This window comes from Larimichthys crocea, chromosome XIX (genome assembly GCF_000972845.2).
Source record: "Larimichthys crocea isolate SSNF chromosome XIX, L_crocea_2.0, whole genome shotgun sequence".
In the NCBI taxonomy this organism is placed as follows: Eukaryota; Metazoa; Chordata; class Actinopteri; family Sciaenidae; genus Larimichthys; species Larimichthys crocea.
In genome coordinates, this window is record NC_040029.1 from 12,512,279 (window position 1) to 12,527,722 (window position 15,444).

Below are 15,444 nucleotides of genomic sequence, written 5' to 3' on the forward strand. Positions count from 1 at the left end.
TATAACTTGACTGTCAGAACATGACATATTCCAACTTTATGGGCAGCACTGTATTTGACAGCATCTACTTACTCGTTACTCTAAACGAGCCATATAGTATACAGTATTTTTTATTTGGGACAGTCTAATTAAAGAATGCTACATTATTCCTATGAGAAGTAGGATTCAGTGATTCTGAAACTTGACTCATACAGGTGACTAAAAGTCAACATACCTACTAACCGCTTTAATGAAGCATCACAGAATATAACAGAGCAGAGGTTTGGACTGTGGACCTACAGATGAAGACTATAAATGTTATCATTTGTAGTCTTGTCCCTGTGTTTTCTGGCGTTTTCCCTGCCTGTCGAGCTCTTTCTTTGGTCTTGTCTTACCTGTCTGTGCAGGCTGGGCGTGGCTGACCTACTTCTCATCCACTCATCCAGCTCCTGCAGTATTTTACTCCAGATCACCCTTTCAGACTATTCCAGTTTGTTGTTGTACCTTTATGCGGACATTGCAGCTTTCCAGCTGTGAGAAATATTTTTTGTCATTGTATTTTTGAAGGAGGCTGTGATTGGTCAGAATTTTAACATAACTTTCTAGCTGTGTTGCAAAAGCAGAATGCAGCAAGTTTGGAAACAGCTGTAAAACCTGATATGTATTTAGACAGTTTTTTCTCCCATTGACCTTCATCAAATAACTTTAATAATTTCTGCATCCAAGCCGTCAACCTGACTCTTAGACCCCATCCCAACCAGGCTGCTCAAGGATGTTTTACCTCTAGTTAGTCATTCTTTATTGGATATGATTAATCTGTCTTTATTATCAGGATATGTACCACACACTTTTTGCAGATGATCTAATACTGTTAGCTCCACCTAAAGAGGTATTACAACAGCAACTAGATCTGCAAAACTTCTGTGAGCCCTGGGCCCTGACAGTTAACCTAGAAAAGACGAGAATTATGGTCTTCCAGAAACGACCCATATCAAGACTTTGAAAAAAATGGGACAAACACCCAATGGAAAGCCTGCATACTGAGATCTGTAAGAGCATTCTCAGAGTCCAAAGGAACACCCCCATCAATGGATGTCGAGCTGAATTAGGACAATTTCCCCCTTTAATTTGGATACAAAAAAGAATCATCAAATTCAACCAACACCTCAAAGTCAGTGAGCCCAGCTCCTAACCCTACAAAGCCCTGCAATGCCAGGAGAAGGGTAAAGAAAGACAATTACATCAACTATTGGACATCTGCAACCAAAACCCAAAGCAAACTCCAGTGCTATTTGACCCTAAACAGACAATACTCCATGGCAGATTATCTGAGCTGTGTAACCGACCCCAGACTGAGGAAAACGTTGACTATGTACAGACTGAGCAACCACAGCCTGGCCATAGAGAGAGGCCGACACAGGCAGGCGTGGCTGCCCAGAGAAGACAGACTGTGCACCCACCTGCACACAACACGAGGTGGAGAACGAGCTGCATTTCTTAACCACCTACCATCTGTACAAAGACATCAGAGACATATATTTCCCACCAGTGGCGTCGTTAGGCCTGTTTTAGGGGGGCTTTTACAAAAAACCCTGATAAATGTAATGTATAGCGGCCAGCATCATATCACTTCATTAAGGACTCAAATGTGATCATAAATCTTTCAGTGTCCCTTCACTTCGTAGTGTACGGTACAGAGAGCCCTTGTGGTGCGTTGTTATCAATCCATTCCACTTGTTCAGAACGCAAAACCACATTACGGAAAATCCAGTCCCTGCGACCTTACTTGCTGCCCGGTACCTGCAGCCTTTAGTAGCTACTTCTACTGTGCACACAGAGCCGAACTGAATGACACGCTCCATGTTTGACGAATAAAAACCTGGTTCACGCACTACAGACAATCTGTGCACGTGTCGTTTTGGGTCAAAAGTTGCATCCAGCCATAAAAGAACGCTGCTGCTAAGCTGGTTAGTGTGCACTCTGTTTACCATTTATCTTTGGGGTGACTTCCTTCTGGAGCATGGATGCACACCATGAAACAGGAGCTGAGCTCACTCACGTATGAACATTAATAATAATAACTCCATCACCCCTATTGATCTGTAGGAGTCAGGGCAGAGGAGCAGAGTGTGTGAGAGCAGAGAGACCTCTACTGGAAAGGTGAGTCTGAAGGATTTCACAGAATAGAGTCATTTGTGATGCAGACAGTCTTGGAAATATATGGAACTCTATTTGAATATGAAATCTGAAACATTTCGGTCAAGTAATGATGAAAGTAATGATTAGAAAGTGGAGAAAGCCAAGTTATGTGTGTGTAAGTGCGATTTCAAAATATTTGGGAGCAAACTATTATTGTGTTCTGAGCAAAAGTCATGGCATTAGCCTTTATGTTGATCAGTTATTAATTCAATTCATTGTGTATCTTGAAGGGTCAGGCAGAAGGAGATGCTGATGGAGAACAGGCAAAGGTCAAGTCAGAAAGAGCAAGAGGATCCAGAGGAAGATCAAGTTACTACAGAGAGAGAAGGAAAGAAAACAGACAAAGAGAGGGACAATTAAAACCTATTGGCGCCTCTGGGTTCGTGTTTCCATTAGCGCCCCCATCTGGTCCAAAACTCTTACTGACAAACAAAGAAGCTTCCACACTGTTGATAAACTAAATCTAATGTAGACTGTTAAAAATCACACATTTATGAAAAATGACATGATGTATTTAAAGTTGTAAACAAAACTAAAATTACAGACGTTAACTGTAAATGAACAACTAAAATGTTAATTTATTTAAACTATATAAAGTATTGTCATTAAGTAATAATGACAAATAAGTTATTTTACTGTAATATTCATACAGTACTTTTTCAGCTTTTACACACAAATCTATGTAAAATGTCTCATTATATAAATGTTTAAGTCCAAATATTTAAAAAAATGTAGCATAAAGTTATTACTACATGTTCATTTAATGTGTGATCTTTTGTGTCTCTAAATATTTAATTGGTACCTGATACATAAACTGTAGATGTGCCTTTATGTTGATGTTCGTTATATGTGCAGTGTGTGATATCTAAAACTTCACAATGGACATGGACAAACTTCATCTGCTGAAGAAGGATGACCTCCTAAATAGATAATTTATTATTAATTAACAATTTATCAATATTCAGAATTACATTTCTGTGGGTGTTTGTAGGTAGAACACATTACACATATACTGCAGCTTTACTGTCCGGTGCTTTAATTTTTTTTGTAAATTTACATGTATCAAATAAACAGTATTGTAAAAAAAAAAAAAGTAGTATTCAGTGCAACAACTTGTATATCATGCAGAAAGATCATAAAATGAATCATACACATAATGATGATAATGAGAATATGAGAATAAAAGTCATGTATAATCATAAAGTCATATATGAAAAAGTCACACTGCAGGAGTGGCAGAATAATAGAATAGCAGATCGACTGTTTTCAAAACACACAAAGCTTCTTAAGTATAGACAACGGTTAGTTCATTTTTAATCTATAACAGGATTCAGTTACACTAGTTACAATTACATTAGTGCACATGCACTTATCTGTTAGCTGCAGATATTTTACATGAGACACCTCACTATCTGTTCATGTCATGACAGACGATATAAAAACAAAACAATGTGAATTCTTATTAAAAATATTTACATCTCACTAGGGGTGGGCGATATATCGAATATACTCAATATATCGCGGCTTGTTCTCCGTAAGATGTATAAAATGACTATATCGCGACCATACTTGTCACCTAAAAGCCGTCGGCATTTAATTCTACCCATCACTCCACTATCTCTCTCCAAAAATTGCATGTCTATGCCTTGTGCTGCATGTGTGTGTATCTGGGTTTTAAAAAAAAATAGAGTGTAAAAAGAATTTCCCTGTTCGTGGGATAATAGTATAAAGTATAAAAAAAAGAATAAAACACAATCATTCAATCATTTATGACACAACAGATGCTTTTTATAATCTCTTCCATGTCGGAGAAGCAAAGTCAGCTGTTTGTTGTTGTTGTTTTCTTTATACACAGTTTATCACGGGTCTCGCATACTTAATTAATTTGATTGTGATTTTCCACTTTTTGCATGCAAATTAACAAAAACTCTAATAGAAGGGTCTACTTGAATCATCATACTGACAGAGATGTATAAAGTACTGGAGTAAAGGAGTGGAGTAGAAGTACAAGTGCTATATCAAAAAACTGACTTGAGTAGAAGTTGAAGTGTTCGTTAAACACCATACTTAATAAAAGTACTAAGTATTAAAATGTTTTGTACTTAAGTATTGCAAGTAGAAGTATGTAAAAAAAATGCTACTCAAGTACTGAAAGTAAAAGTACAAGTAAAAGTACTGTTGTTTATTTATTTCAAATATTTATTAAGGCACAACTTCTAATGTTACAGTGTTACAATTTCATGGTAGAGTTCTGTGATTTCCCATGGTCTGTGAATGCGTCTGAATGAATGGGAGAGCGCGGAGGCGGGGCAGCAGGTGAGAGAGCGCACCTGGGTGAGTCAGGTGTATGACGTACGGCACACGAGCGAGGTTGATGTGTGAGACCGGGACTGTTCTGTTGGTTTTTTGGCGTGGTTCCGGCCGACAGTTAACCGAGTCCTGGAACCAAACCGTTCAGCAATAAATGCAGTTTGTTCAATATCGCCTCGTCATTCATCACGTGTCCGGCTGGACGCTCAATAGTAACGAGTAACGTTCAGCACATGAAAATGTATCGAGTAAAGTATTAAATTCATCAAAAATATGGGGGGGGGGGGCGCAGATTAGTCACCCACCAGCTCAGAGCGCCCTCTTGTGTTGAAACAAAATTACTACATTGAAAAAGAAATCAGCATCTGCTTGTATTGACTGGATAAATTTGTCCCAATATCGCGCTACAGTTTGCCACCTCCACGACACGTATCGTGACGTTTTTGTATCGCGAAATTTCGTAATACGATATATTGTTACACCCCTAGTGATTTCCCATGCTCTGTGAATGCGTCTGAATGAATGGGAGAGCGAGGGGGCGGGGCAGCAGGTGAGAGAGCGCACCTGGGTGAGTCAGGTGTATGACGTACGGCGTACGAGCGAGGTTGATGTGTGAGACCGGGACTGTGATGTTAGTTTTTTGGCGTGCTTACGGCCGACAGTAACTGAGTCCTGGAACCAAACCGTTCAGCAATAAATGCAGTTTGTTCAATATCGCCTCGTCATTCATCACGTGTCCGGCTGGACGCTACAATAGTAACGAGTAACGATTCAGCACATGAAAAATGTATCGGAGTAAAAGTATTAAATTCATCAAAAATATGTAGTGCAGTAAAAGTAGAAGTTAGGGAAAAAAATAATACTCCAAAAAAGTACAGATACTGCATTTCAGTACTTAAGTACAGTACTTAAGTAGTTCCACTTCGTTACTATACATCTCTGCATACTGATGTTATTTTTTGCATCAAAGGGTTGAATTTAACATTCATTGTGATTTACAGGAGAAATAAAAATATCGAGATATATATTGTGTATCGCGATATAGCTTAAAAATATCGAGATATTGGTTATAGGCCATATCGTGCAGCCCTACATCTCACGCTCTTTTTGTCGACATTCTTCCTGCCTTTTCTCTTTGTCTCGTCTCCTGTTCTTTTTTTTCTTTTGTTATCCTCCATTTCTACAAGATGTTTGACTCTTCATTCCAGTCGTATGTATAAATCCAAAACCTTCATGCACATTCATGTTCTATTCAATAACCAAAGAATCATCCAGCCTCTAGGCTCACCACCTGTGTGGTCAAATAACGATGAGTTGACATGATGCTGAAAAAAAAACAAGTATTTGTTGACATCATAATGATCAAGAGTTCAGTCAGTGGGGCGATCAGAGAATGATACAACTGTTTTTGTATTTTTCGTTCAAATCTGTCACTTCTTTTTCATGCTTTTTCTTCAAATTCTCCATTTCGCCTTTTAGATGTTTTTTCTGTTTTGCTTCTTCTTCATGCTTTTTCTTTAAATTCTCCATTTCGTCTTTTAGATGTTTTTTCTGTTTTGCTTCTTCTTCATGCTTTTTCTTCAAATTCTCCATTTCGCCTTTTAGATGTTTTTCTTTGTGCTCTGAGAGTTTTTCCAACAGCTCGTACTTTTTGTCACGACTCCCTTCGGCCTCTTTCATTTCTCTCTCATGTTTTTCCTTCAGGTCCTTTACTTCCTCCATATGTTTGTCGACCAACGCTACAAAGTCCTCTGTGTATTTCTTTCTAAACTCGTTGAATTCTTCACCTTGTTTTCTGGCTGCTTCTTCATATTTCTTCTTCATTTTATCAATTCTTTTCTTATAGTTCCCTTCTAATTCTTTTCTTTCCTTTTTCTCTTGTTCTCTTCTGATTCGATCTTCTTCTTTTCGTCTCTGTTCATTTTTTTCTCTTTCCTGTTCGTATTCTTCTTGAAGCTTTTTAAGTTTTTCTTGCTCCTCATGTTGTCGCTGCTCATCTTCTAGATTTCGGTTTTCCCACCATTCTTTTCTTTCATTTTCCCAGTTCTCTCGTTCCTTTCTCATCTTTTCTCTGCTCTGTTCCAACTTTCTGTCTGTGGTTTTCTTTTTCTCTGATTCTGACTTTAGTTTCTTCTCCAGAGCTTCCCATTCCTGTTGTTTAAGTTCTTCCACCCTTTTCCTTTTGTTCTCCTCCTTCTTTCTCTTTTCCTGTTCTTTCTTTCTCTGTTTACGCTCCTCATTTATGTTTTCTTTCATTTTTTCAAGTTGTTCATCTCTCTGTTTTCTTTCCTTTTCAATTTCTGCTCTCTGTTCTTCCATTCTTCTTTCCATTTCTTGTATTTTTTTCTCTGTTCTTCCATTCTTCTTTCCATTTCTTGTATTTTTTCCTTATGGTTTCGTTCTAGCTCCTGCTTCTGTCTCTCCATCTCTTCTTTCTTCTCTTTAAGGATTCTCTCCACTTCCTGTTTTATTGCTATCTCTGCCTCTTGAAACATCTCATTGGTGTAACAGTTGCCGCCATTTTTCCTCACCATTGACTCAACCTGTGTCAGCAGCTTGCTGACCTGAGTACGATTTGTCAGATCCTTGTTATTAAAAACATGATATCTGTCTCCACAGTCATGTATCAGTTTTTTGACAAAGTCCTCACAGTCGTCTTTTACATAACTTTCAAATGATTGATTGTTTAGGTCGTCTCCTCTGGTGAATGTAACAATGATGAAATTTTGGGAATTCTTGCCAAAATATTTCTTGATCAGTTCCACAGATTCTTTTTCCTCTTGTGTAAATCGGCCAATCTGCAGCACCAGTAAGAACACATGAGGTCCAGGAGACAACATGCTGATGCATTTCACAAGCTCCTGTTGAACGTCATCATTGGACAGAGTCGTGTCAAACAATCCGGGAGTGTCGACCACAACGACAGGTCGCCCATCAATCTCTCCTGATGCTTTCTGGCAAATCTTGGTGATAGACTTTTGGCTGGCTTTGAATTCAAAATGCTTTTTGCCTAAAATAGTATTTCCAGTTGTACTCTTCCCACTGCCAGTCTTCCCAATCAGCACCATCCTGAGACACTCTCTGTTCTGATTCTCTTCATCACCTCCAGCCTCACTTCTCTGTTTAACATCCTGCAGCTCAGCTTCAAGTCTGTAAACCTTTTCCATCTGAGCCTTGGTGAACATGTCCTTTGTGAAGCATCTGGATCCTCCAGCTCTCATTTTTTCCACCATGTCCAACAGCTCTGGGATCTGCTGCTTGTCCTTGATGTTCAGAACAACATATCTTCCTCCACAGCTCTGACGGAGCTCCTGGATGTCCTTGTTTTCTTGTACAAAGTTAACAACATCCGGAGCTGTAGGATCTGACTCTACAGTGAACAGAATCATGGTGAAGTCATCGACTCGAGAGCTGAATGTGTTCTGGATGGTCTTTAACTCGCCCTTGTCTTCATCAGTGAGGGAACCCACAGGTAGGACCAGGATGAAAGCATGGACCCCCTCAGGATCACAGAGGGAGATACACCTGAGTGATTCCTCCATCACTGCCTCAGGTTTTCCATACAAGGCAGGCAGCTCCACCAGGGAAACCCGACGTCCACACACCTCTCCCTGATGTTTAACACACTCTGATGAGTTGGAGACTGAAGGAAACTCTGTCTGACCTAAAATGGCCTTGGCTGCTGAAATCTTCCCTGCTCCTCTCCTCCCACACAGAACCAGGTTTAAAGCTGGTTTCATGTCTTCAGACATTGGCCTTGTGGTGTCTTCAGTGAAGGTGAGGAAGGTTTCTTTGTTTTCACACACAATGTTCTCAATCCTCTGCATTAATGATCTGTGGTCACCTTCAGACATGTTGTAGTGTCTTCCTCCACAGTCTGTAAGGAGCTGATTCACTGTAGAACTTTTGTTCTCCTTGTGTGTCATGATGACCATCGAGTGTTTTAAAGCATCTTGACCAAACAAACTCAGGATGAACTTCAGTGTTTGTCTGTTCCCTGCAGTGAAATCAGAAGGTTTCACTAACAGCAGAAGAACATTTGGTCCAGGAGGACAAAGACTCACACACTTCTTCATCTCTCTTCTTAATGCATCCTCAGAAATACTGAAGATGTCTGGAGTTTTCACTACAGTTAATGGTTTTCCACTCAACTCTCCACAGGCCGCCACACAATGTTTGGTTGGAGAAGTTATTTGGTAATGAAAAGTCTGGTCCTCGATAATGAAGTTACCAAGTTTTGACTGTTTGTCTTCACTTTTTCCCAGCAGCACAATCCTAAATCCAGATGCTGTCATAAAACAGAGAAAAATATTAAAGACATCAAGGTATATTTATATTATTAGTTGTTATTATTATTATTATTATTAGTCATAAACCTGATTTACCTGATGAAATAGAAAAGGTGTGTGAAACACAAATTGAAATGACAGCAATGTTTTGTCCAAATGAGCAATTGATATAGAGAATGAAAATATACAGTATGTGTCAGTCTAAAACAGTTTGTATGTTTAATATCAACATTTAATTTTGATGATTTACTTTTAATGAAATGATAGTTCTGATTTCATTGCTTTTCAATAGTGATGAATTATAAGATGTGTTTGGGTTTTTCCTGCAGGAAAGATCGCACCATAAATCTATGATCAGTGTTGTGATAAATGTACTTACTGTCAGTCAAAGGGTTTTTCATTGTTTGTTGTCCAGTGACCTTTTTATATATTTTCAGCCCTGTAAAAAGATGACATCATTAATTTGCCACGTCATGTTCTCATTTACTGAAAGAAGATTTATGTGAACAAAGTCAGAATTGTTTCTGCACTTACCAGCAGCTTTAACAGCACCCATGATAGAAGTCTGTGTTTCCTGTTGTTTTGGTCTCTGGTGATCTCCTGGTAAAGTCGATGTTGCGTCCTCAAACACATCCCAGCTGACGTGCTCTCCATTGTTCTCCTTTACAATTTGACCCAAACGTGTTAACAGCTCTGAAAGTTCAATGTTCCTTTGATCCAAATGTCTGTATCTACATTTTCTGATCATGTCTTTTAATAGACGGTGTTCCATGTATTTTTCCATGAATCCTGGACTTTCCTCTCTGGGTGTTGGTATCAGAATCAGTGAATGATCAAATGATTGATCACTGAAGAGTTGAAGGACTCTGCAGAGCTTCAGTTTGTGTTCCTCAGTGAAGTCTTCAGGCTGTAAAACCAGCAGGAACACATGAGGTCCAGGATCAGAGAGTCTCTCACAGGTTTTCCAATGTTCTGTCAGTTTGTCTTCAGAGATGTCTGGATGCAGCAGATCTGGGGTGTTGATGAGAATCATTTCTTTCTCCTTCACCTGTCCTCTTTCACTCAGACAGCAGTTTGCTTCTTCCTCAGTGTTGAACACAGTCTGTCCCAGTATGAAGTTCCCCACTGAACTCCTCTGAGACCAGCTGTTCCCCAGAAGAACAACCCTCAGCTCAGACACTGGCAAGAGAAAACACAGTCAGTGTAGACTTTATCCATGTTGAACAGAATCAAATTGTTTTAACAACCAGTCAGGAAGTCACAGCTTCTTTAAGGTGGACTTCACAGATTCTGTCATCCATTATTAACTTGAGACTTTCAAATTCAGCAGTGAGTTCACAAATAGAAATCTAATCAAATGTGAGTTTGTACCCATCCCCTACAAAACACTGAAATTCTAGATGTTAATATAGACGACAACATTTCTCACTCAGTTCACTTCAACTTACTGGTAGGTGGCAGCCATGTAAGGCTGCTGCTGCGTGTCATGGCTGATCCATGTTCCGCTGTAAGGAGACATAAAATGTGGATGTTGATTATTCTAAACTACTCCCTGTCCCCCCTCTGAGACAGGTAAAACAGCACAGCCAATCTAGTCCAATGGTAGCCTCTCCAGAAGAAGTGAATCAGTTTCTTCGGGATAACTTACTGAAAGGTGGCTCCTCCTTAGGTATCTGCCTTAACTCTGTAAGGAGACATAAAATGTGGATGTTGATTGATTCTTTCATTCACATGTAATCTGTAATAAACCTGCTCATTACAGTGATTGTTGGTGTTCACAACCAGCATGAACATTTTCACAGCCTTAATAAACTGATACAATTATTAAACAGAAGGCTACCTATTTAAAGGTGCTGGAAAATGGAAAAACTGGTGCTTGAAGGTGCTTGAAAAGTGCTTGAATTTGTTCATGAAAAAGGTGTGGGAACCCTGTACTCTGGACAGAACTTAACAAGATTAAAATGCACAGTTCACTTTGTGAACAGCAGTGTGAGGGGAAAAAGCTTTGTGTCACTTGAAGGAGCATATAGTAGAGGGGCGCCAAGTAACTTGCCCGTGAGAGGGTGCACCGTGTTTAAGTGTAAAATCTGTCTTTACCTCTCACACGTCGAGAAAACATAAAAATTGTTTGTAAATGGATTGTGAAACAGGTAATGAAGATGCTCAGAGTGCTGCAAGTGCTACCACACAAGAATCCAGTGTGCCAGATGCAGAAGACACAGTCACAGACAGACCAAAAGAGGTTGAGATGGAGGCTGTGCCAGCAACAACCTGCCTTATTGTGTGTGGTATGTCTGAACCAAGTTGCAATGTAGTTAAATGGTTGACACAGATGCACAGATCTGTAATATATATTTGTTAATGTTGTTTATTCTCAGGGTCCTCTTGCTTCACTGCTGACTGCTTCATGTTGAGCATTGATCAGAAGATTCAACGACCACATCACTGCTTCCCCTGTGCCATCTGCCTCAGTTTGGCAGTTACTATGCTTCAATATACACTGCCCAGTGGGACGGCGATCAACACTGGAGTTCCTCCAGAGGTAATTCATAGATACATACAATACATACTACACACATAAATACATACATACATATTGACCAGCAAGATAAGAAAATATTCACCATATAGATCCTAATGTTTAGATACAGAATAGAATAAATACAAAAGACATTTGAAATCGAAAAAAATTGTGCCAAATATAAATGTACATAATTGAAACAGTGCCAATACAAACTGCAAATGTTTTGTTTTATTGTTTCTATGCTGTCGCTGAGCAGTGTTATAGTGTATATTTTTTTATGGTCATAGGGACAGAAGAGTTCTTCAGTCTGTTTGTGCAGCAGGATAGGGGCAAAAGCCTGTCACTGAACACACTCCTCGGTCTAGTGAACGTTCTGTGTAAGAGTCATCCTCTCTGCCACAGTGTCCACCACGAGCTGGATCTTGTGGTATCTTTCTGTTAAGAATATTTAAAAACAACAAATGGAACTATGCTCCCCTGCTCCTCACACCAACTACTGCTCATTTGAACACCACGCAATCAAAGTCATAGCTCCGTCAAATGCTCAGTGATCGTCATCTACCGTCCTCCTGACCTCGGGTGACTTCGTCAATGAGTTAGACACCTACTGTCCTCAATCCCTGAACTTGAGTGCCCGCTGCTGGTCCTCGGTGATTTCAACATCCATCTAGGCAAAGCTTACGCCACAGACTTTCTATCCCTCTCAACTCATTCGCAATGCAACTAGTCAGTACTCCCCCAACTCACAAAAAGGCAATCATCTGGATCCGTCCTTACAAAAACTGCAAAACTGATGACATAATGGTCACACCATTAATACCTCGGACCATTCTCATCCACTTCACGGTTTCCTCCCAGAACTACCTACCACCCCTCAACCCAGACCACCTCTCGACGCAATCTCCGCAACTTGTCTGCCACCCACTTCGCCTCAATCGTCGCTACTGCCCTTCCCCCTCCAACAGTTTCTCTCCGCTAGATGTCAACGCAGCCGCAGAATCTCTCAGTTCCACACTAAACAGCATGCCTAGATTCCCTGTGCCCTCTTTCTAGAAAACCAGCACGCTCCACTCAGCCCCGCCCATGGTTGACTGATGCCATCCGCTCGTCACGTACAGCACTCAGAGCTGCAGAACGGAAATGGACAAATCCAAAAACCACGCTGACCTAGAAGCCTTCCAATCTCTCCTAGCGTCATTCTCTTCATCTGTCACGACTGCTAAAATGGAATATTACAACAGAAAATCAGCAGCACAACTGACACACGGAAACTCTTCTCCGCCTTCAAATCGCTGCTCAATCCTCCCCACCCCCACCTGCCACCAACCACTCACTGCTGACAGTTTGCCTCCTTCTTCACAGACAAGGGGGCGATAATCAGCAAACAATTTTGTGATCCCCCCGGTCACAACCTGCTACTCCCCCAGACAACAGCGCAACTCTCTCCTCGTTCACCCCTCTCTCGGAAGACGAGGTATCACAAACTGATCATAAACAACCGACCCACCACCTGCCACTGGACCCCATCCCCTCTAAACTCCTACAAGATATCGCTCCTACAGTAGTCCCACGACACATCCGTGATTAATGCCTCACTGTCCTCAGGCGTATTCCAGCGGCCTTCAAACAAGCCAGAGTTACGCCATTACTAAAAAGACTACGCTTAACCCCGCCTCGGTTGAAAATTATCGGCCGGTGTCACTGCTCCCCTTCCTCTCGAAACCATTGAGAGGGCGGTCTCTAAACAAACATCACTGACTTCCTCACCCATCACCACCACTTGACCCAAAGCAATCGGTTTCAGAAGTGGCCACTCCACCGAAACAGCCTTACTATCTTCAGAAGCCTTAAAAACAGCCAGAGTACGAGGGCAATCATCTGTACTCATCCTTCTCGACTTATCGGCTGCCTTCGATACAGTCAATCACGACATACTCCTAACCACACTCGCTAACATGGGCATTACAGGCTCTCGCCCACTCCTGGCTCGAGTCCTACCTCGCTGGACGCTCCTTTAATGTGTCTTGGCAAGGTCGTCTGTCATCGACTCATACCTCTCCACGGGGGTGCCGCAGGGGTCGGGCTGGGTCCCTTCTGTTTGCCATCTACACCACCTCGCTGTCCCATGTTATCCGCTCCAAGGCGTTCTCTACCACTGCTATGCCGATGACACACGCTAACCTGTCGTTCCAGCCGGACGACACCACGGCCTCTGCCGCATCTCCGCTGTCTCTCTGATCTGTCAACTTGGATGAAGACCACCATCTCCAGCTTAATCTTCAAAAACACCGAACTCCTGGTCATCCCTGCCCATGAGTCAATCTGCCATGACTTCAACCTGAAAATTGGTACGGTCACCATTACCCCTAACCATGCTGCTAAAAACTGGGCGTGGTACTAGATTACGTCTTTCTCTCTCTGAACACATTCCTCCTAGCGAGGTCATGTCGCTATCATTGTACATATTAGAAAAATCAGAGTACTGACCCAATATGCCGCTCAGCTCCTGATTCGGCTACAGTCAGCTCCCGCCTCGATACTGCAACTCGCTCTTGGCTGGCCTACCTGCTGCGCGATCAACTTTGCAAATGGTCCAGAATGCCGCAGCGCGACTGGTTTTTCAATAACCTAAAAGGTCACATGTCCACCCCACTCTTCAGCGACCTCACTGGCTGCGGTAGCTTGCCAGAATTAAACACAAGCTCGACGCAGCCTACAAAACCATCTCAGGATCTGCCCCTGTCTAATCTCAGCGCCTTACAAAGCTCACGTCCGACCAGGGCGTTACGCTCCGCCTCAAACAACGTCTAGTTTGTACCCTCGCCTCTGCAAAGCGAGGTACTCTTAACTCTTCTCTGTGGTCGTCCCCAAAGGGTGGAATGACTTACCACGGCTACTAGAACAGCAAAATCCCTTTCTACCTTTAAAAACCTTTCTGTTTTCAAGAATGCTTCCCTGCTAACAAAACTAACAACTACTCTGTGCTCCTTTACAACCCTTTCTCAGCTTATGTCCTCCTCTGTAAGTCGCTTTGATAAAACGTCTGCTAAATGCAATGTAATGTAATGTAATAAGTAAAAACATAACATATAGACCCTGTAATATTTATCCTTCTTCTTTCCTTCAAGGTGTTTCTTTCAATAAATCCGGAGAGAGGAACGAAAGTTGAGCAACACAAAGGAGGATGTCTTTGCTGTGAACCAGGAGTCCTCACACTCATCGTGACCTTGCAGACCATGAGTGGACTTGAGTGGACCATACTTCGTGAGTCATGTGATGTGAGGTGTAATGTTGTTGTAATGTTACAGTATGTATGAGTGTACACAGTGTAAGATGTGTACATTTTTTCCATCTTCATGTACAGCCTTGCAATGAGGTGAGGTGGTTGTTTATGTTGGAGACTTTTTTATATGTGTGTATATATAAATAGCAGATAACACTGATAACACAAAAAGCAGGGTTTCTGGTTTTATGCTGCACCACTGTCACGGCTTAATGAACCGTGGTGATTTTACTGTTCAAGTTAAAAGATCTGAACAGCAAGAACAGTCAGTAGCATTTTAGCATTTATTATTATTTCAGAAAAGATACAGTGCGCCCACACTGTTAGAAATTCTTATTACTGTGCATTTATGTCATTTCATGTAGCTATGTCTGTTTTACACATGTTTGGATAAGGTGTGTACAGCCTCACAAGGTGTTCATTAAATGAAAAATACAATGAAAAAGTTTGGTTTTGGATTTTTTATGTCACAGTGCTTATAGTTTCCCATGTTTTCACCATTAGACAAAAATGGTAACTTATGTTTTTCTGCTCTAATCGATTGACAATTTTCCCAAGTAATTTGCACACTTAAATTTACATTTAATCCTTTTGTATTTCATGGCACAAATGTAATTTTCTTTAATGTTTTTAATGTTAATTTTTAAGCAAAAACAGTTTTTTTCCCAGGGGTAAAAACCTGTTGTTACAGAACATTATGGATTCAACACAATAATTAACCGTAAAATCAGCAATCTGTGCCTTTTGACAGTGTAGTGTTTTAAGTGTAACCACGTACAGAAAAAGACGTATAAAAAACTTCGAAAAGGTCTCCAAGACGTCAGAATTGGACGTCGATATCATGTCCAAAAAAGACGTAA

General features: G+C 40.9%; 1 protein-coding gene across 2 annotated transcripts; it reads right to left on the minus strand.

The window, feature by feature from the left end:
* Positions 1–5,840: 5,840 nt before the first annotated feature.
* LOC104940083 (uncharacterized) lies at positions 5,841–10,598 on the minus strand. Of its 2 annotated transcripts, none has more exons than XM_027291479.1 (6): positions 10,426–10,598; positions 10,226–10,282; positions 9,312–9,956; positions 9,157–9,216; positions 6,870–8,776; positions 5,841–6,828 (listed from the first exon to the last, which is right to left on the minus strand). In XM_027291479.1, the coding sequence occupies exons 1-6, from the start codon at positions 10,502–10,504 to the stop codon at positions 5,875–5,877; spliced, it is 3,702 nt and encodes a 1,233-aa protein (XP_027147280.1). In that variant the 5' UTR covers positions 10,505–10,598; the 3' UTR covers positions 5,841–5,874. The 2 variants fall into 2 exon arrangements, with proteins under 2 accessions (XP_027147280.1, XP_027147279.1); XM_027291478.1 differs by having other exon boundaries at positions 5,841–6,792; positions 6,834–8,776.
* Between the last annotated feature and the right edge of the window lie 4,846 nt (positions 10,599–15,444).

Bases quoted from the DNA above. Each gene is read 5' to 3' on its own strand.
- LOC104940083 (XM_027291479.1), bottom strand. From the start codon at position 10,504: ATGAAAGAATCAATCAACATCCACATTTTATGTCTCCTTACAGAGTTA. The intron at 10,283-10,425 runs GTAAGTTATCCC...GTCTCCTTACAG, and splicing joins TAAGGAGGAGCCACCTTTCA to CGGAACATGGATCAGCCATG. The intron at 6,829-6,869 runs ATACAAGAAATG...ACAGAGAAAAAA, and splicing joins AACGAAACCATAAGGAAAAA to ATACAAGAAATGGAAAGAAG.